Source organism: Chenopodium album, chromosome 8, assembly GCF_948465745.1.
Source record: "Chenopodium album chromosome 8, dcCheAlbu1.1, whole genome shotgun sequence".
Lineage (NCBI taxonomy): Eukaryota > Viridiplantae > Streptophyta > Magnoliopsida > Caryophyllales > Amaranthaceae > Chenopodium > Chenopodium album.
The window spans coordinates 5,273,692-5,292,976 of record NC_137841.1 but is presented as its reverse complement, the minus strand read 5'-3'; the positions used below and the strand labels follow the sequence as shown (position 1 = coordinate 5,292,976).

At 35.7% G+C, this 19,285-nt stretch overlaps 2 protein-coding genes across 4 annotated transcripts; both read left to right on the top strand.

Moving 5' to 3' along the window:
• Positions 1 to 4,192: 4,192 nt before the first annotated feature.
• On the top strand, positions 4,193 to 8,920 carry LOC145555718 (uncharacterized). Its single transcript, XM_081617443.1, has 6 exons — positions 4,193 to 4,334; positions 4,484 to 4,559; positions 4,678 to 4,709; positions 6,911 to 7,152; positions 8,305 to 8,541; positions 8,640 to 8,920. Exons 2-6 carry the CDS (start codon positions 4,507 to 4,509, stop codon positions 8,646 to 8,648), a joined length of 573 nt encoding a protein of 190 aa, XP_081473569.1. The 5' UTR covers positions 4,193 to 4,334; positions 4,484 to 4,506; the 3' UTR covers positions 8,649 to 8,920.
• Positions 8,921 to 13,304: 4,384 nt separating this feature from the next.
• LOC145641644 (protein LNK4-like) lies at positions 13,305 to 18,646 on the top strand. Of its 3 annotated transcripts, XM_081692506.1 has the most exons (7): positions 13,322 to 13,521; positions 15,671 to 15,827; positions 16,008 to 16,035; positions 16,554 to 16,803; positions 17,074 to 17,202; positions 17,316 to 17,446; positions 18,149 to 18,646. In XM_081692506.1, exons 2-7 carry the CDS (start codon positions 15,677 to 15,679, stop codon positions 18,381 to 18,383), a joined length of 924 nt encoding a protein of 307 aa, XP_081548632.1. In that variant the 5' UTR covers positions 13,322 to 13,521; positions 15,671 to 15,676; the 3' UTR covers positions 18,384 to 18,646. The 3 variants fall into 3 exon arrangements, with proteins under 3 accessions (XP_081548633.1, XP_081548631.1, XP_081548632.1); XM_081692507.1 differs by having other exon boundaries at positions 13,305 to 13,521; positions 15,671 to 16,035; positions 18,121 to 18,319; XM_081692505.1 differs by having other exon boundaries at positions 13,320 to 13,521; positions 15,671 to 16,035.
• Positions 18,647 to 19,285: the final 639 nt, after the last annotated feature.

The following is a 19,285-nucleotide window of genomic DNA, read 5'->3' as shown; positions in this document are numbered from 1 at the left end:
CGTGGACATCAAATAATCGTATTATTATGATCTAGCGCGTTGATGCAAGAGGCTAACTGATACCACTGTAGGAATTTATAGGTACTACGCAGCGGAAATAATATATATGAATCATATTCAATAGAGTACCTAATCCAAGGATCGCATGCATAACACACAAGACACATAATCATACCTTTGAAGCGTGAATTCCACGAAGCTATTCGACAGGCAAATCAGGGAGAGAATAGAGCCCCAAGTGTTGCTCCTCTACTTAGTCCACGAGATTCGAACGAGCCGTCCACCAATACTAGATTGGTCGAGTGATTGAGGAAAACCGCGATCACCACCTTTTCGGACAACCGACCACCGCACGAACCACCACCACCACGAGACACCACCGCGCCTAGGAGGAGGAGAGAGCCGTGAGAGAGGGAGTGTGAGAGGGGTTTGGTTTCGTGTTTGCTAATTAGGGTTTGATCTAAATGATCAGTTAATTCCATTCTTTGCAAACCTAGGCACCTAGTCTATTTATAATCTCATCATAATTAGACTAGGGCACGAAGCCCAATAGCCTCTCAAGGCCCCTATATGGCCGGCCACCTAGAGTGATGAGGCCCATGATGGGCCTCGTCCTCTAATGCTCGATCTAGCCCCTTTGTGTGACCTTATAGGATCCGTCCAATTGGGCTTTGGCCTATTTTACTAGTCCAAAGATCGTAAGTACCTCTAGCTATGGCAAAACGACGACCCAAATGTCCGGACTTAATTATCTCCATAATTTGATCCAATTATATATCTAGTAATTGCACACGACGAAGACATAACTCCTTCAGTCTTCCCATGTCTCATGGTATTACACTCAGTAAAACTAAGTGCTTCAAAAGCTAATAGAGTTGAATTGTATGGATAATGTACCTTATGCTTCTGCAAAAGGCTCATTATACGTGCCATGAAATGTACAAAGCAAGATGTTGCATATGACTTGTGCATGTGTAGCAGGTTTCAAGCAAAATCAGAATAAGCATATGGAGAATTACCAAGAACAGATCCTTGAGTACTTAAGAAGCACTAAAAGGAATTTTCTAGCTATTATGTTAAATGGTAGTTTAAGCAAATTGTCAAAAGGTTACACGAATGCAAGTTTACCAAACAGGCAAGATGATTCTAGATGGTGATCTAAATGCATATTTGTGTCTGGATGGAAAAGGACAGTGAGCTTGAAGAGTTCAAAGGAGAGCATTGTTGCATAATCAATGTCAGAATATGTGTATTAAACTATAGTTAGATAGTTACAGAGGAAGTTCGGATTAAAATGTCATATGACTAACAGGTCACCTTTGCCCAAGAACAAAGGAGCCAGAGTCACATCACAAATCCAAACAAAAGGATATGAGATATCACCTCAATTATGAGATAATTGACCAGCGGAAGGTCATGTTCTGCAAAGTTTTATTATGAGTGAGAAATCACTAAACCCCTTTCATGGACTAAGATATGAGAGTCATATTAAAGTCTTAGGATTGAAGCAAGTTATGTAATTTAAGTTGTATATGTTTTGAGAAAACATATTACATGAGAAATGCATCAATTTGCAGAATTATGTTTAAAATAGAAATTATTATTTCTCTTATTTAATTATGGTTTTTGGAAATTAAATAAAATGTCCAAAATAATTATGAATTGATGGGCTCATCAGGTTAATGACCTGGTGAATTGAAACCCCACAGGTGAACAAAATTCATATATTATTAAAGTTCCTAGTTCGAGATCATTAAAGTGGACATAAATTATTTCAATAAATGAACTAGCATGTAAGATTGATTAGATAGCGCAGTTTCATGGGCTATAGGGGCATAGTGATGCTCGGTCAATCACTTGGATATGCATGAATGATGCATGATCGAACTATTGACCTACTTTGAAGTTCAAGTATAGAGCTTCCGTATATATTAGTGGATTCCTTTGACATGAGTGGAACACTGATTTCATTCAATGGATGTTGTGACAATGGTACACTCAAACGTCTAGCCGTAACTGGAGATTATAAAGGGTGTTTCCCGGTCATTTCAGAAGTTGAGTGGGAGGCATGTTGCCACAAGACTGGATAGAGTCTACCTATTAAATTAGGAAATGTGTCATGGCCGCTTGAAGAGGGAGAATTCAGAAAATACGTGGCCGCGTTCAAATGCATTACACAGTAATCATTTGGTTTTGTAATTCTAACTCAGATTTCAAGAAACGATTTGTAGATTAATATGATCTCGACATGTGATGCAATCATATTATCAAATCGACACATATATTGACTTAAGGAATTTGAATATTGCACCCTTATCTCAGACAAGTGGGAGATTGAAGGAGTTATGTCTTCGTCGTGTGCAATTACTAGATATATAATTGGATCAAATTATGGAGATAATTAAGTTCGTACTTTTGGGTCGTCGTTTTTCCATAGCGAGAGGTACTAACGATCTTTGGACTAGTAAAATAGCCCAAAGCCCAATTGAACGGATCCTATAAGGTCACACAAAGGGGTTAGATCGAGCATTAGAGGCCGAGGCCCGTCATGGGCCTCATCACTTTAGGTGGTCGGCCATGTAGAGGATTAGAAGGAGTTTTGGGCTTCGTGCCCTAGTCTAATTATAATGAAATTATAAATAGACTAGGTGCCTAGGTTTGCAATTAGAAGATGCAATTAACTGATCAGTGTGATCAAACCTTAATTAGCAAACACGAATCCCAACCCCTCTCATAGTCCTCTCTCACACGGTTTTCTCCTCCTCCTCGGTGCACGGTGGTGGCTCGTGGTGGTGGTGGTTTGTGCGGTGGTCGGTTGTCCGTAAAGGTGGTGATCGCGGTTTTCCTCAATCACTCGACCAATCTAGTATTGGTGGACGGCTCGTTCGAATCTCGTGGACTAAGTAGAAGAGCAACGCTTGGGGCTCTATTCTCTCCCTGATTTGCCTGTCGAATAGCTTCGTGGAATTCACGCGTCAAAGGTATGATTATGTGTCTTGCGTGTTATGCATGTGATTCTTGGGATTGGTACTTGATTGAATATGATTCATGTTTTTCCGCTGCGTAGTACCTATAAACTTCTACAGGTTAGAGGTGGAATCAATTGCTCATGCTCTTTTTTGAATGTGTAGAAATACAACAGTCAGCAGGTATGGGTGGTTAATGACCTTGGCACAATTATTGCAGAATCCCCTCGTCAAGTTCCTTTCACATAATGGTTACTTTGGATGTCTGAAAAGGTCGACAAAGGGAAGCTCAGTAATGTATTGACTATTGCGTGAGCCATTTGGTTTTGCAGAAACAAACGTGTACATGATAATGCCTCACTTGATGTTAATTTTGTGTCTGCTGGATTTATTAGAATGGTGCATGATTACAGGTTGTATGCAACCAAAGTCTTTAAACCTTTAGGTTGTCCTGCTGCTGTTAGCATGTGGGTTTGGCCTCCTAAGGGTGTTGTAAAAATAAATGCTGATGCACACATAGGTGATGGAACTGCTGGGGGGTTTGGGGGTGGTGGCGAGGGACTGGAATGACCCTATGCTGTGGGTTGCTGTCAAGAGGACTGCTGTGAACCTGAACATTGAAGTAGCTGAAGCAGCAGCGGTTCGTTATGGCTGCCAATTGGCTTTACGTTTGGGTATTGACAAGGTATGGATCGAAGTGATGCGGTGAATGTGGTCAACAAGGTGCGACAACCCGTGGATGGATGCTCCCCACTTTGCTTGATTTATGATGATATTGTTTGGCTTAGTAAATCTTTTCATGTGTTTAGCTTGTCTCATGTACGTAGAGCAGGTAATACGGTGGCCCATCTTGTAGCTAGGTGGGACTCTCGTAATTGTGCTGAATTAGTTTGTATGAGCAACTTTCCGCAAGGCATTATAACCTTAGCGGACCTTGATTTAATATAATCCTGCTAACGTTTTCCCACGTGATTGGGACTACACTTGGTAGGGAGGAGTCGTGTTCGATCCCCCGCAACAACAATCGAGAGGGGATTGGAACCTAACCACCCAGAACTGATCACCGAATCCGGATTAGCCCAAAGGGTGAACCAGGTAGAACACCAAAAATATATATATATATATAATTTATTTTCAAATATCAACTTTTTATAATTTATTAAACTTGTCGATAACTAATGATATCATTACTTAAAAGTTATGTTTCGGCAAATGTATGTATCGATTAAACCGGGCAATCAAATAAAAAAGAGGGAGCACTGGTCTCTAACAACTACCCAAATAAACCCAGAATCCCCCTTCATTGTGAGAGTTTTCTCACTCCGGTTGCTTATTCTCTCTCCTCTGTTCTCCAACCGCTACGATAAGGTACGACGATCAAATTAGGGTTTCTTACTTCTCACTATCGTTTGATTATCGTTCCAGTAATTTTAATTTAATTAGCTAAAAACTATTTCCTTTTTCATATGCATTTAATTTTAATATTGTCTTGAATTGTATTTTTGTCGTAATTTCAGCTTCAATTTGGTGGGACTCAGCAATGTTTAAGAATACATTCCAATCGGGATTTCTATCCATTTTATACAGCCTTGGGTATGCTATATTTTCTTTATTTTCAATTGAATTTTTTTTTTTCTTTTATTTGTGTATAAGTTTATACAAGTATATTTTTGGGTTTTCTTATACATTATTTAATTTGTATATTGTTCAGGAGCAAGCCTTTACAAATATGGGATAAAGAAGGTAAATTTTTTTATTTTTCTTTAATTTATTTTTAAAAGTATTGAGATTTAGTTTAGAAGTATAAGAGGGAGATTTGGTATGTTTATATTGTTCTTGATTATGCTATAAGCAGTATGTTTGTGTTATTTTTAATTGTTGGGAAATGATAACTATTAAGTGAAACCAATATGTAGCTTTAGTTTTTTTGTATGATGATGCATTGATGCCTACTTTGCTGTTACCTAATTGCCCAATTTGAGAATCTCGAATCTTGAATCTCGATTAGGTTTTACCGATGTTGTAATGTGGTATCTGGCTTTTTATGTCAAAGGTGTTGGTATTCTTGTCTTCTTGATATACCATGGAAAACAGGATTGTGTTTGTATCGAAACGATATTTTTACTGTGTATTAAAATTATATAACCAAAGGTAAAAGCTAAAAAGTTGCTTCAGATTGTTGTTTCATCTTCATTGATGGTGATTATAGCTCCTTTAGTTTTTGCCAATGTACATAGATTATCTTACTTAGCCTTATTCATTAGTGTATATATTATGGGACTGGCAAGTGTGGCTACTCGAAAGGCCATTATCTATGTTGGAGCTCTGCTTCTTATGCAGTTTTATTGGTTGTCTTTGAGCTCTTTAATGGGCGCAACTAGCTGTGTTAGGCAAACAATTCACTAATCTTCCCCTCTTTACTGTTCATCCTTATGTTGTTATTTGATGGTGTGAAGTGTCAGAAGATGTTTGGTAGAGGGGCTGAGATGAGGGTACCATCTTTTTCCCTATTAATCAAGACTCTTTCTTGTGTGCTATATGACGCATGGTTATCAGGAGCTTATAGAGCAAATGTTATACCTTGGCACCTTATTAAGGACTCGTAGGCTCATACACTATGCATAACATACATAAATACATCAAGGGCATACACTTAGCTGTCCTAGGCTTGAGTTATTACAGGATAGATTAATTTATCTTCCTTTCCTCGCTGCAATCTCAGATTTTCGTCGGCGGTTTATAATTCTGTCCTTAGATGATGTTAATTACTGTATTGAATCATGTCAGAGGTTAAATACTTATTTTGTCCTCTTTGTATGTTCAATGTTTCCTGTGAAAATTATACTCCTTATCCAAAATAATGTTTCTGATGACCCAAGTCTTATAGCTTATATGCTACGAGCCTCAACATTAATGACATGGTTTGTTTAGTTTTGTTTCACTATGTAGGTGTATCATGGTTCTTTAAAATAAATGGTAAAAAAATGTAGGTATTATGCGTCTGAAATAATATATGTATATTCATGCTTTCTGGTTAATGGAATCTGCTTTATGTTCCCTGTTTCTATTGCTTTGATTGGGCCTTTGCTTGAAATCCGATTAAGCATCAGCGTTCTATATGGTTTACTTTCTGCTCTTATGTGCTTCATGAATTTTCAATGTAATTTTATAGACCATGAATGGGTGAGCTATCTGTCTCAAAAAAAGGGTGAAAACTTTTAAATGGAGTATATTATTGAAAAATTCATCTGGAGTAAAATCAATAAGGCTGTCCATTGTTTGCAGCTACATGGTACTCAATCTTATATCTATGCTGCATTGCATTTTGTTGTTTCTGAAAGTTTTTCTGCTTTTATAGTACTTCTGTTAATATTTACACTATCCTTTTACATCAGTTCCAATTTAATTGTCATATTTCCTTTTATGGCATGAACTACTAATATTTTATTACCTCTCTCTTTCCGCTACCACAATTTAGGGTCCCACACCCTTTCACATTTTATCAAAAAATTCTTCTGCCAGCCTTTTATAACTTATCAGTTATCACATAAACCCTGTCCGTGTGATGATTAAATTGAGGATGGAGGGAGTAAAGATTCGTTTTTTATCACTTCATTCCTTCCCAGTAACAAGTGAACATGTATTCTCTCCCCCCCAAATTACTAGTCACATTTTCTTATTTGGGGTAACCCAATTTACTTCCCCCATTTCTTGGGTCCCATACACACCTATTATTTCTCTTTATCTTTGTATATGCATAAAATCCCTGCATATGACTATGAGGGAAGTAAATTGGGATGGGAGGAGTAGTTAATCTAAGCACAGATTTGAACAACTTTACACAATAGAGATAGTGATGCCCTATTGCTCTATAATGACACCCTTCTACCATTGAAGGTGGCTGAAGAAAGTTTCTCACAGGTTTTGAATGTGACTAATTGCAGTTTCTAATGGCCATATCAAGCGTCCGAAGGATGATGATATTCAGTCAAATGTCCTTGAGATCGTGGGATCAAACATACAGTCGACATATATTACATGTCCTGCAGATCCAGCTGCAACACTTGGTATAAAATTGCCATTCTTAGTTATCATTGTGAAGAATTTAAAGAAATACTTCACCTTCGAGATTCAAATCCTTGATGATAAGAACGTGAGGCGTCGGTTTCGTGCTTCAAATTATCAAGTCTGTAAGTCTATCAAATTATTTTATTGTCTTGTATTCATTTGTTGACTATGTTCAAATTATGTTTTTCTTATGATTGTTCATCTTACTGGAAATAATAGCTCCTTGTTGGATTCTACTTAATGAGTGATATAGTTTGACACTTCAATTTGTATGTGGGGAAGATGCAACTTTTTCCTGTTGTGAAGCCATCAGAGACATGGATTCATTATGAATTTATGATACTAATAGGATGCCAATTTGATTTTCTGATATGCATGCAACTCCAGACCAAATGATTTCAATGTATCTCTATGTAAGAATGTAAAAATTCTTCCCACTTTACCATGTCAAGGCTAAAAGTTATTTAAAAGAAGTGTGCCTTTTGAAAACAAGACATGACAGTTTTATTGGTATGACAAATTATTTCCTCGAAAAAAAAAAAAAAAACGGTGTACTGTAATAAAATAAAAAATAAAATAGAATTGTTCTCTATGCTTGGTTGGTCCACCCTTTTTGTTAAATTAGGAGTAAGGCTTCCAGCATTCCAGCCCTCTATTATTACCTCATTGGGAATCTTTTTAGGGGCGTGAGGATAAGGTTGACGACGTTGATAGAGCACACTGTGAGCATTCGATATTTTTGCAATTATTTACTTTGTTACTTCCTCTGTTTCTGAAAGTTTGCTTCAGTTACCATATACTCTTGGTTTTAGAGAAGTTTAGAAAATGTGAGTGGGTGTAAGAATCGGTTAATAAGGTAAGAGAGATGGAATAAAAGGGTGGGCGGGCGGGCGGGGTGAATAATGTAAGAGAGTGTGGAAAGGAGTAATATTATGGGGTAATTGGACAAGATGGTATATGGAGCTGCCAAATAAAAATAAGCTAAAAGTGAGCACAACACCTAAATTAGAAATTGAGTCTATTAAAGGGAGTGTATCAAACTTTATTTGCCGGCAGTTCAGAGAAAATTGTCCACTGCATCTTTTCAATATTTGAAATTAATTTTTTAGTGACCTGAAGACAGTGTTGCTATAACTTGTTCCGTACCTCTGATCACGTTGTTGGCTTTTGCAATACATTTATTGTGTTTTCTTCCGACTGACGTCTCACTTCCTTTGTCCTTGATCTCTAGGTAGTACTAATCATTGACTGTTTTTTTGTAATAATGCAGTCACTGACTCGAGTGAAGCCTTACATATGCACCATGCCTCTGAAGTTGGATGAAGGATGGAATCAAATCCAGTTAAATCTTGCTGATTTTACCAAACGAGCATATGGAACCAACTATGTAGAGACACTGCGGGTTCAAGTCCATGCAAACTGTCGCCTGAGGCGGATTTATTTCTCGGACCGCCTTTATTCAGAAGAAGAACTTCCTCCAGAGTTCAAGCTGTATCTCCCCATGCAGGCAAGTTGAATTAATATTACATACAAGTATGCAGAGCTGTTCTTAAATTTACCTATCACCCTTCGCTCTGAAAAACTAAATACTCCTGTAATTTGCAGAAATCATAAATGGGTGAGGAGCTGAAGCGCTATGCCTTTGACCGGCCTGGATGTTGATAGATTTACAAAATTTAGTCTCCTACCCCATGTAAAAGCCCTAATAGTTGTTTAATCCTTGTTTAGCTGGGTAGACTTTGCAGAAAATTACCATCATAAGTAGACTTTGTTCTTACTATGTTTGATTATATGATATACTTCTGTCCTCCAAATTTTTACTGTATCATCTCATATTCTGTATGATTAAAACGCCTTACTTTTAATTACATTTACCTGTTTGTCAACTAATTCAGATCCGGCCTGAACCGGGTCTTGAGTAGGATAAAGCTCTCTCAACAAATAAAGCTCTCTCAACAAATGTTGCTCTATATGTACAGATTCTATTATAAGACCTCTTTTACTTCATCCAGACATGCGGTGGCCTTAATAATGAGTTTTTTTTCAGAAAGTGCTCGTTATCCGTGTCCTGACACATTCCCCTGCCCCTCGAGGCAGGGCAGGAGGTGGCGCTGCAGAAAAAGTACTGAATGATATCAGGGTCTGATGCTGCAACTGCTATCATTCATTCATTCAGTACTTTTCTGCAGCACTTATTTTAATCTCCCAAGGCAGATGGTTCAGATTCAGATTGCCACGTTTCCTGAAGCCACTGTCTAAGCGCCAATTGCTAACACACTCGTGTCTACAAAGTACTGACTATGCTGCTGTTTCATTTTATTCTGCGTGTTGCAGTGTTGATGTGCGACACTACGACGTGTGTTCTTAAGACATTGCTCACTTTCTACGTTTATTCGAAGAGGTGCCGTCATGGTTCTTATTATTCTAATCAGCTGCCTTAACTTCCCTCTTTTTAATATTCATAGGAAGTGTACACTTTAATACACTATGAATAGTTTCTAGATCCGTAGTGTTTGTTCCTTATCTCAACTTTCGCCTTTTTAATAGTTGAGAAATCGAGGCAATACTCGAGGTCTAAGGGAGTAATGCATGTGTTGTACTAAAAATGTTTTTTTTTTTTTTTTTTTTTTTTTTTTTTGCAATATCTAGTTTTTACAAAGAAATAAATGAAAAACGAATAAAGCTGCACAAATAAGTTAAATTTATGTATAAAGTTGGGCAAATAGGACAATAATCTACTAGTGCTTGAATTAGATGGCAAGGAAGTGTTGCAACTTAACCAAAGTTTTGGGTTTGAGACTTGGGAATACAACACTATTAGGAGAGTTTTCCCTCAATTAGGGATTGACTCGGCTTGAGTTCGAATTAGTTAAAGTTTACTAGATTCCAGATTACTAGATGCACCTTGTAACCAAAAACACTTTTTTTTTTTTTCCTTCAAAGTTTTTGCTTCCAAAGTGATAGAAAACCAAGGAGGAAATTCAAGTTACTCAATTTGAGTAACATGAATTGTTACTCAAAGGGCAAGCTGGTAATTTCAGGTGGGATTAGTAAGGGCAAAATAGAGAAATTCTTTTTTTTGTACATGTTAATTTTGGGTGGGGTTAGTAAACAAAGGCTTCGCTCATGGTGTTTAGAAGATGCGATTTTTAATAGAGCTCACAACCAAGGTTCATTAATGGGGAAATTTAGTGGAAGAAGACAACACCCCTACCATTTGGGGTTAACATTTTCATTCTATTCTCCAATTGTGCTAAAGATTCGTCTCCGACGTTGTTTTCGGCTGACCATGATGGCGACTCCGTTGCTTTGTTGGGCTTCTTGGTGAACCTTTCACGCAGAATCGTAGATCGTTGCTTTTGCCGGCCGTGGTTCTCCTCTTTCTTTCGATTAATCAGCGATCGTGGTTGCTTAGTTGGGCTTCTCGGTGAACTTTTGCTTTTTCTCTCCTGGACGACTAGTAAACCCAGTGCTAAACTCCGTCAACAAACCGTTAGCATAAGAATATTATTAATCGCGTTTTTTCAAGGCAAATATTTACCACATTACCATTTGAGTAACAGCCTTTGTTAGTCATTATGAGTAACCCAGGCCAACTCAAAACCAAGTGAATTGCGAGTAATATATTTACGCTTAAACTTCTGTAAATTCCCATAATAATAAACTAATAAGTAGACATTAAATTTTTTAATTTTTTTTTAAGGTAAGACACAAGATGTAGATTATGAATTTCTTCTCGTAAGATTGTGCCCTAATATGTCAAGAAGTAAAAAAAAAAGAAGAGAAATTGTTATCTATAAAATGGTCAATATCTTAGTGCGTTGGGGTAGAGTATTAAAGAGAGCGAGGTGGCATAATTTACTGTCCGATTTCCTTTATGATAGATATTTTGGGATGACGGCTAAAAAAGATTTCAAATTAGTTTTGGTATCCTAGCTCCATTAGTAGAGTTAGCTTCCAAGGGCAATTATAGTAATTTTGCAAAATATCAATAACCGTTATATTATCACCTTCAATAAAAATATGATAAATATTATAATTCCTAGCTAGAAGGAGGCCATTATGAAGGGCAATGATTTCAGCAATGAAGGTTGGTTAAAACCTAAGTTAGGCCATGTTCTTTTGAGTTGCTCTGCTTTGTTTAGTCTTGCTTTAAAATATGATATGCTTTACTAAGGCACTAAACCCTGCTCTACTCTGCTATGATGAAATCCAATCTGCTTGTCTAGAAGTTCAAAAGAACAAAGTCTTATTCAGTTGTTTGTCAAAATGGTGGTGTAACACCTTTAAAAAAAGTTTTTTTTTTCAACTATTTAATCCAGAGTTTAGTTTAGATAATTTATTTATCTATTTATTTATTGTGTTTTTAAAATACATTATATAATACCATTGGTGCTTTACAAAAATTACACTATCTTTAATGACTACAAGCTGAATAAGTTTGGTTAATTATGCTCTGAAATCACCCACGCGTAGGGGTGTTCATAAATCGGTTCGGACCAAAAAAATGGACCGGACCGAGTTTTAGAAATTTATTTTTCGATCCGATCCAAAACCCTATAAAAATCGGTGTTGGACCGGACCGGTTTTTTTTATTAAAAATTGTGTGAGACCTTAAATAATTGTTAAGATTATCTTTTATAAGGTTAGAAAACTTTAAATTTATAAGTTTTTTGTACTAAATATACCAAAAAAGCGTTAAAGTGTGGATTTTCTTTACTTTTTTCGAGTTTTCCATAAAATTATTAAAAAATTCTTAAATCGGTCCAAAGCGGTCCGGTCCAGATTTTGGACCGACTCTTTCGATCCGGTTCGAGTTTGGTCTTAGCTTAATCGGTCCGGTCTTCGCTTCTTAAAATTCTAATTTTCGGTCTTCGGTTTGATCCGGATTCGATCTGGTCCAGTCTGTTCTTAGACCGATGAATGACCCTACCCAGGCGTCTTACATTTTTTTTATAAGGATTTAAAATATATATACATCCACGTGTCATCTAATTATAAAAATGAACTTTATTTGTACATGTCACACTTGTACTCGTAATATCCTCTAATATCCTTAGACAATAGTCTATTATTTAAAAGTTCAGCATCTACTTTTTCTTTGAATAGCATTGCTTGAAATTTAAAAAAAGAAAAAGAAAACAAAGTATATCTAGAATGACTGTTGAGAGCATCAATTATCAACCTCAAGTACTCGCTTAGTGGGTCCCTATCCACACAACGTCCACCACAAATTTGATTTGGTTGTCCCAGCTGTTGCCTGTTTGTAGGAGCCTTTTTTTTTTTTTAATTAATTTTTTTTTTAAAATTTTAGATTATTTATTTCGTAATTTAAATTAAGTAATTGGGCCATGCTTGCCTTTAAGTTTGAGCTCCTCTTTTGACTTTCAAGTCAAGTACCATTATTTTTGTTTATAGCTTATTTAATTAATTATAAGATCAATTTTTTAATCAAAGGGCATGTCTCCTTAAAACAAAAGGACTATAACTATTAATTTGTGTACTAAATATCTAAGCTTAAGAAAAGTGAGCTATTTGTGATGTCTACAATCAACCATAATATGCAACTAATGCAAGACTACAATCATACTACGAATTACGATTAGGTAGTATATGGATCAAGGAGTCATTAATTCACTACAATATGTATGAAACCGAGAGTTTTTTCCATTTACAACAAATTTTCTCAAAGATTTGACCTATTACTAGAAAACGATAAGAGAAGTACATAATTTGACAGTTCCTTCATATTTATTTTCATAATTGCAATATTTCGATTTAAAAACTTACAACGAGCTACTCAGTAAACATATATTGATAAAAAATCATATTTACTTTTTAACCCTTTGAATATTTTCTAACTATTTTTAAATTTCATATACCTCAAACAAATCAAACTTTGATTATAAATTCAACCCACATTTTTTTATCTTTGACTTTTTTTTAGTCTTTCCAATCCTCTTTCACACACACACTAACCATTTTGGGATTAAACTAAAAGCAAGCATATTCCTTAATCCTTATGACTGTATTAAGGAGAGATACAAATAACAACCTAGTACTTGTTGATTGGGTCCCACAAACCAAGGTGAACCACAAATTTGATTATGTAGGACCCATTTATGACACGTGTACCAATAGATTTTCAATATTTGATGAGAAGCTTTCTCAACCACAAATATGATTTGGTTTGTTTATTGTATTTTTCTTGTCATTTTATTGGCTTCTCTCACCCACAAATTTTTTCTGACCAACAAATACAACTTGCCTTCTTTCTGCCCTTTTTCTTCTTCCTTCTTATATCTTCCCTCGTTTTCTTTAGTTTTTTTTTGCTTACTTATACAAATTTCAAAGGGTTTAATATTTTATCTCAAAAATTCTAACTTGGGTTTTTCATATTTTATTAATAAATTTAAGTTTTTGGTTCTTCAATCTCTACTTGAATCTTCTTCATTTGGGTGAATTTCTTTGATTACTCTACTAAAAGGTAAGATTTCTTTCACTTTTTTTTTTTGTTTGTTTGTTGATTTGGTTTTATTGTTTATTTGTTGTTGATTGTTTGTAAAGATGATTTGGATGGAAGGAGTTAAAATAATTCGATTAAATTCTGGTTCATGTAGTCAATCTCTGTTCATTTGGGATTGATGTTCTTCATTGATTTGATTTTAATTAAATGTTATTTGTTGCTAATTGTTTGTTAAGATGATTTAGGAGATAAATTTTTGGTTCATGTAGTCGACCCCGCCCTCTGTTGGGATTGAGTGTTCAATTTTAATTGTTGTGAATTGTCAGTTAAAAAATGATTTTGATAGGATGATTTGATGTTCTAAAAATTTTCTGGTTAGATTATATGTTAAATGGGTTTAAGAAATTATTTCAGCTGATGTTCTAGTTTAGAGAAGAGTGAAGAAAGATTATATTAACCCATCAATTGATTTCTGTGATGAATCTGGATTTTGAAGGTTAATTCAATGAATTTAACATAATCTAATCACAGTCAAGTTCAAATCACCAAGTTTAATTCAATTTTCTTGTTCACCTCAAATTTCAGTATTTAGCTTAACTTAATGACAAGTGTTAAGTCTAATTTCTACAAATGGCAAATTTGAATGAACATGATAAATTTAATTTTCTGGGTTTTTAATTTCTGAATCTGTTGAAAAAAAATTGATTTGTTCCTCTGTTTTGAATAGCAATATAAACATACATACATACAGTCAATCAGCCATACACCCAGACCATTAATAAAATACGCGTTGAAACAAATCTAACAAAATTCGACATGATAATGTTTTTCCTCATTTAAATATATTTTTAAAGCATTTATCTGACTGTCTTAGATTGCAAGAACTAGTAATTATTGTTTCTGTATCATAAATTTCTCCAATGAGTCAATGAGAAGTCAGCTCAATTTTATCAGCGCAGTAATCTGCTTAAAACCTTTTTTTTTTTTTTTTTTTTTTTTTGATTTTTTACAATATACTCTCTATGTTAAACTCAGATTATGATTGGTTAAAAAAAATAACTTCCTGCTAATTCAGAGCTAAATCTGGAAAAAAAAAAAAAAAAAAAAAAACTCCTCTGTTTACTACTATAAGTTGTTCAACCACTGTTTTCGAATTCAAAACTTTTAAGTTAGAAGGGGCAAATAAAATGAGACGGATGGAGTACTAGAACACCTCAATTTTGCCCGACATTTCACGTGTTGGGTTTTTATAATAGAAGAGGGAGAGGGGACCAAATCCATCTTCACTTTAATATACTTAGAGTAAAAGCTTGAATGAATTAGGGAGGAGGAAAAAAAAATGTGTGCAGTAGGAAATCCTAGACAGTTGAATCGGTGGCGGTGGCGGTGGCGGTGACGGTGAAGATAAGGTATGAGGGCTGAAAGAATAGCGGCACATGATATTCTAATTGTATTTTACCAAAAATGGCTTGAAGCTTGGGCTATATGCAATGATGCAGACTGCAGACTCACTGCTTCTCTCTTTTTTCTAAACAATTTAATAACTTTCTTCTCTCTTTATAAGTGGGCAGTATGTTAGGAATACTTAGAACAATCTAATTGTACTTGGGTGAAGTAAGGAATTTTTTCGGGCACCTTAAAATAATATACGTGATTGTGTTACTTTTAATTCTAGATCGAGATATTACGTTCTTTGATTCTAACATAAATCATTTCCCGTTCTAAATTACCTGCAACACTTTCTTTCACGGAAGTTTGATAGTATTTGCAACATTTGCATTTTTCGGCTAGAGGTTTCTCTCTATTTCACTTTTTATTACATGGGCACTTTCTGATATTGCATGTATTTTAGAACGGAGGGAGTATAAAACTAATATATCTTAAATATCTTCTCGACTTTAGTACTTAAATGAATCATACCTTGTGTATAGTAGTTGTATTTTCTCCTAACATCTGTATGTTTTTTTCATCGCACTACAAATCTATAAAGTCGTAACACAAATTTAAGAGATTGACAATCTAACAAGTTTGATCTCCAAGTCAAATATGATCTATGGAGTATTCCAATCATATTACAACAAAGATATTTATAGAGTTATTATGATGCTAATATATTGCTACTTGAAAATATATACTTAACAATTTCTGTGTTGCTTTAAATTTTCTTCAGGTAACTATGACAGAATGGTATTATGCAAATGATGGTGATCTCGTTGTTCAAAGAGATCAAGAGTACCTTGACAGGCTTCCATCGCCTGATAGTTGGTCACAATGGGAAACTCGTGGAATAGGAGGGAACTCTGGATGGCCAAACACCTTTGATTCAGGTAACTTTGCGAATGCAAAACCTCAGCAACAAACGTTGTTTGGTAGAACTGGCAACAAAGAGATTAATGGAGTTCAGTCTCATGACTCGAGCAATTTTAGATCATCCGAAGATCCTCATTTTCTTCGTAGAGCTTCTGCTGCTTGTGCTCGTTCTGATTACTACTTCAATGACCTCGCAGAGACTGATTCAGCGGATGACATATTCTTGTACAGGCTTCTGGAGTTTTAACATACTTGCTTTAATGCATGTAGGAAATCATGTAGCAATAGTAGAAATTTGTCAATACTTTACATTTTCCTATGAGCTAAGTATGGAGACCAAGCTTGCTTGGTGTAGTTGGCAGGATTTCAACCTTCAGCATTGACAGGTTCGAGCCTTGCTAACTACGGTTCTTGGAGAGTTGAGGGTGGTGTTTCCTCTTACCCTTCCCCCCCAGCTCCCAAGTGCTTGACCTGCAAAGGCTAGGTATAGACTGAGTCGACCTTTGAGGGGTTAGATCCACTCGGGTTCTTCATCTAACCTACTCAAAACTAAGAAAGGAAATTTGGATATCCCATTGAAGTTGGAAAAACTTTGCTGTTTTATGGAAGAAAGTTTCAATTTGTATGGGATGTCCAAGTGCAGTAGGCAATCAATTTTTATTCATCTACATTAGATTTTGACCATACTAGCTTTGTATTCTCTTGATTTTCTCACCCTTTTGTTTATGTTTTGATTTGTATAGGAGCTCCTTGCTTGAAGATGATGTCCTCCCACTGCAATCTCTTTACATTGGAATGCCATCTGAAAGCGGTTCAACGAACAAAATGATGGAATTTCAGAGTATGTCTTGTGATACAGATGGAGAGGGAAATTTGAAGTGCTTCACTGATCCCAACCTCTCTTGTTCACAAAGCTCAGATAATGAATATTCACAGGCATCTAAACTTAGTTCTCGAAACAACTCAGGCCGCAGTAGCTGTCCATCAGTAGAGGTGAGATGCTGTCTAAACTAATGCTTTAAGATGTTTTTCATGTACATGATGATAAGTTGATAACCTACCATGTTGCCTTTCCTGGTTACTGTTAGATTGGCTTAATCAATTTTTAATAAGGAATCTGTTGATTTGGCATGAGGAGGAAAAGTTATAATAAAAAAAATAGTTAAGGCAAACAGAAAGTTTGAATCAGTTCATATTACAGGTTATGAACCATTTGTTTCGGTTTGGTGTTTTGCTGGTATTAATTCATATTTATTTTTTGAGGTACCGGAGACTAGGGACCGGGTTCCGTCTAACCATGAGGAACAAATGAAGACAAGGAAATTAGAGGCTAATGATTTGTCGTCAATTGAAGAATCGGTGCTGATGGGGCTTGAGAATGTCCTAAACCAGGTGGGTTAACTCATACAAAACCAACACCATCACAGCATTAGTGTTCTGTTTTTTAATTCATGTATTTATTTATGTTCTGTGGCTGCTAATACGTGGACTACTTTTTCTTCTAGTTGAGTGATGAGACTCGAATTTGCCTTCGAGATTCCATGTACCGACTTGCTGAACACTCAGAGCAGCAGACATCAAATAATGCTATGGAAGATGAACCTTCAATGCCTGAAACTAGTGATGAGTGCTCAAGGTACTTTTACAATCCTGCAAGTTTGAATATTGAAGGATAGTTTTAGTGACCCTTAAATCAATTGACCCTAAAATCAATTGTGGCCTATTATTTAGTAACAAAAGGAGTATTGAATTGAGTCTTAAGTTAGTTTGGTGTCATTGTTATTGCTAAGAAGGTTTTGCTTCACTTATGCTCTAATTTATAGTTTTTTGCTAAAATGATAACAAATATGAAGAAAATATTGGAAGAAATGGTCGTGTAGGATCATATTTCATTCATGTGTTATATCTCATTTGAGAAAATTGGTAGGCTGAATATCGTTTTTAAATGTAATGACCTGCAAAATGTACAGCTATCCTTGGGGGTGAGGTTGAGGAAAACTCCCTTCGATGCCTAAGTTGGCAAGGATTTGCTTGGAAGAAAGTCGAGTATAATTTATCTTATAAATGAACCTTTAGTCCCTCACTGCTATGTATGTGCACACAAAAGGCCAACAGAACGCATAGAGTTGTGGTATTGGTCCTTTGTTGAGACCACAAGTCGATTTTCCAATCCACTTGGACATGTAAGAGTGTAAGACCAGGTCATCTTGTTGGCTAACCAAACTTAAATTTAAAATACCAAATGCCTATTAAGTAGTAAAATATTTAAATAAGTAGATATCATGTCTTTTCTGAGTATTTTTCTGACAGTTCATTTCTTACAAATGGCGGCTTCCAGATCAAGAACAATGGAGATACCTGAATCAGAAACCAATGTAATCGACAGAGCTGTAGCATACATGATGTTTAACAAGGTGAATGAAAATGAACAAGAATATGTTCCTGCATTATCGCCTGAATATGTTCATAATGGCATGAACTTTGCTGCAACAAGAGACTCTGAATCTTCTGATTTATTAGCGCAATGTGAATCCTACCAGTCAGATTTCGGTGTTGTTGAAAACACATTCTAAAGTTTCGACAAAAGATAATGTATATATACTTATCTACTTAATTTACTTAGGTCATCATGCAGGTGCACTGAAATAGTTGCATTTTTGCTGAAGTTTTGATCAATTGCTCACAGTATATGAGCTAGTTAGTCAAATAACTTGAGAGTGTTAGTTTTGCACAATGTACTCTAGTTTTGTATACATTGGCTTTACACACGTCTTGATATGAATATGTGATCTGGGATCTCTATTATTGAACTTCTGATTAATTTCTTGCGAGTTTACGTTCACTGTCTTGATTACATTTTTGCCTCTTCTAAAGATTCATGCAGGAAACCCCTCTTTTTTTGGCTGCTACTGAGGGGGTACAGGCCCAACAAACTAAACAAAAGATACTTCGTATTAAGTAACAACTACATGTGGCTAAGCCACCCTTGTAATGTCATCTTCTATGATCTTGCTCAGCTTTAGTAAACATTAGACAAAACCCGTAGTTGCTTACCAATCCACTGCTCTATCTCCTTTATGATAGCAATGGACTAAAGTCACCTCCCAATCTGTTTTTGCAATTTAATTCCGGTACTCAGCCCCGGCCCTGAGGGTAGGCGGGGAGTGCCGTGGCCTAGGGCCCATGGCCAGTGGGGGGCCCAAAAAAATATATTACTCCAGTTTTCTTAAAATAAAAAAAAAAAAAAAAAAAAAGGAAAACTCTAATGCATGACAACACTCTTTAATTCTTTGCCATTAATTCTTTATACGCTTCGCTTCACTATAAAATTGTTGCAATTCCCGTTTTCCAATTCCCTGAGCATTAAATACAAGTTAAAAACTTCATTTCCCACCAAGTAAATTAATGGGTTCTTGCCTTTCACTCTTATCAATTCCCCAAATATTTTGATACTGTAAATGAAATTATGAAAATG

What these genes read in the sequence shown, in the direction of transcription:
- LOC145641644 (XM_081692505.1), top strand. Translation starts at nt 15,677, where the DNA reads ATGACAGAATGGTATTATGCAAATGATGGTGATCTCGTTGTTCAAAGA. An exon ending in GTAGCTGTCCATCAGTAGAG is followed by an intron (nt 16,804 to 17,073) that starts GTGAGATGCTGT and finishes TTATTTTTTGAG; the next exon opens with GTACCGGAGACTAGGGACCG. An exon ending in TTGAGAATGTCCTAAACCAG is followed by an intron (nt 17,203 to 17,315) that starts GTGGGTTAACTC and finishes TTTTTCTTCTAG; the next exon opens with TTGAGTGATGAGACTCGAAT.
- LOC145555718 (XM_081617443.1), top strand. Translation starts at nt 4,507, where the DNA reads ATGTTTAAGAATACATTCCAATCGGGATTTCTATCCATTTTATACAGC. An exon ending in ACAAATATGGGATAAAGAAG is followed by an intron (nt 4,710 to 6,910) that starts GTAAATTTTTTT and finishes GACTAATTGCAG; the next exon opens with TTTCTAATGGCCATATCAAG. An exon ending in TTCGTGCTTCAAATTATCAA is followed by an intron (nt 7,153 to 8,304) that starts GTCTGTAAGTCT and finishes GTAATAATGCAG; the next exon opens with TCACTGACTCGAGTGAAGCC.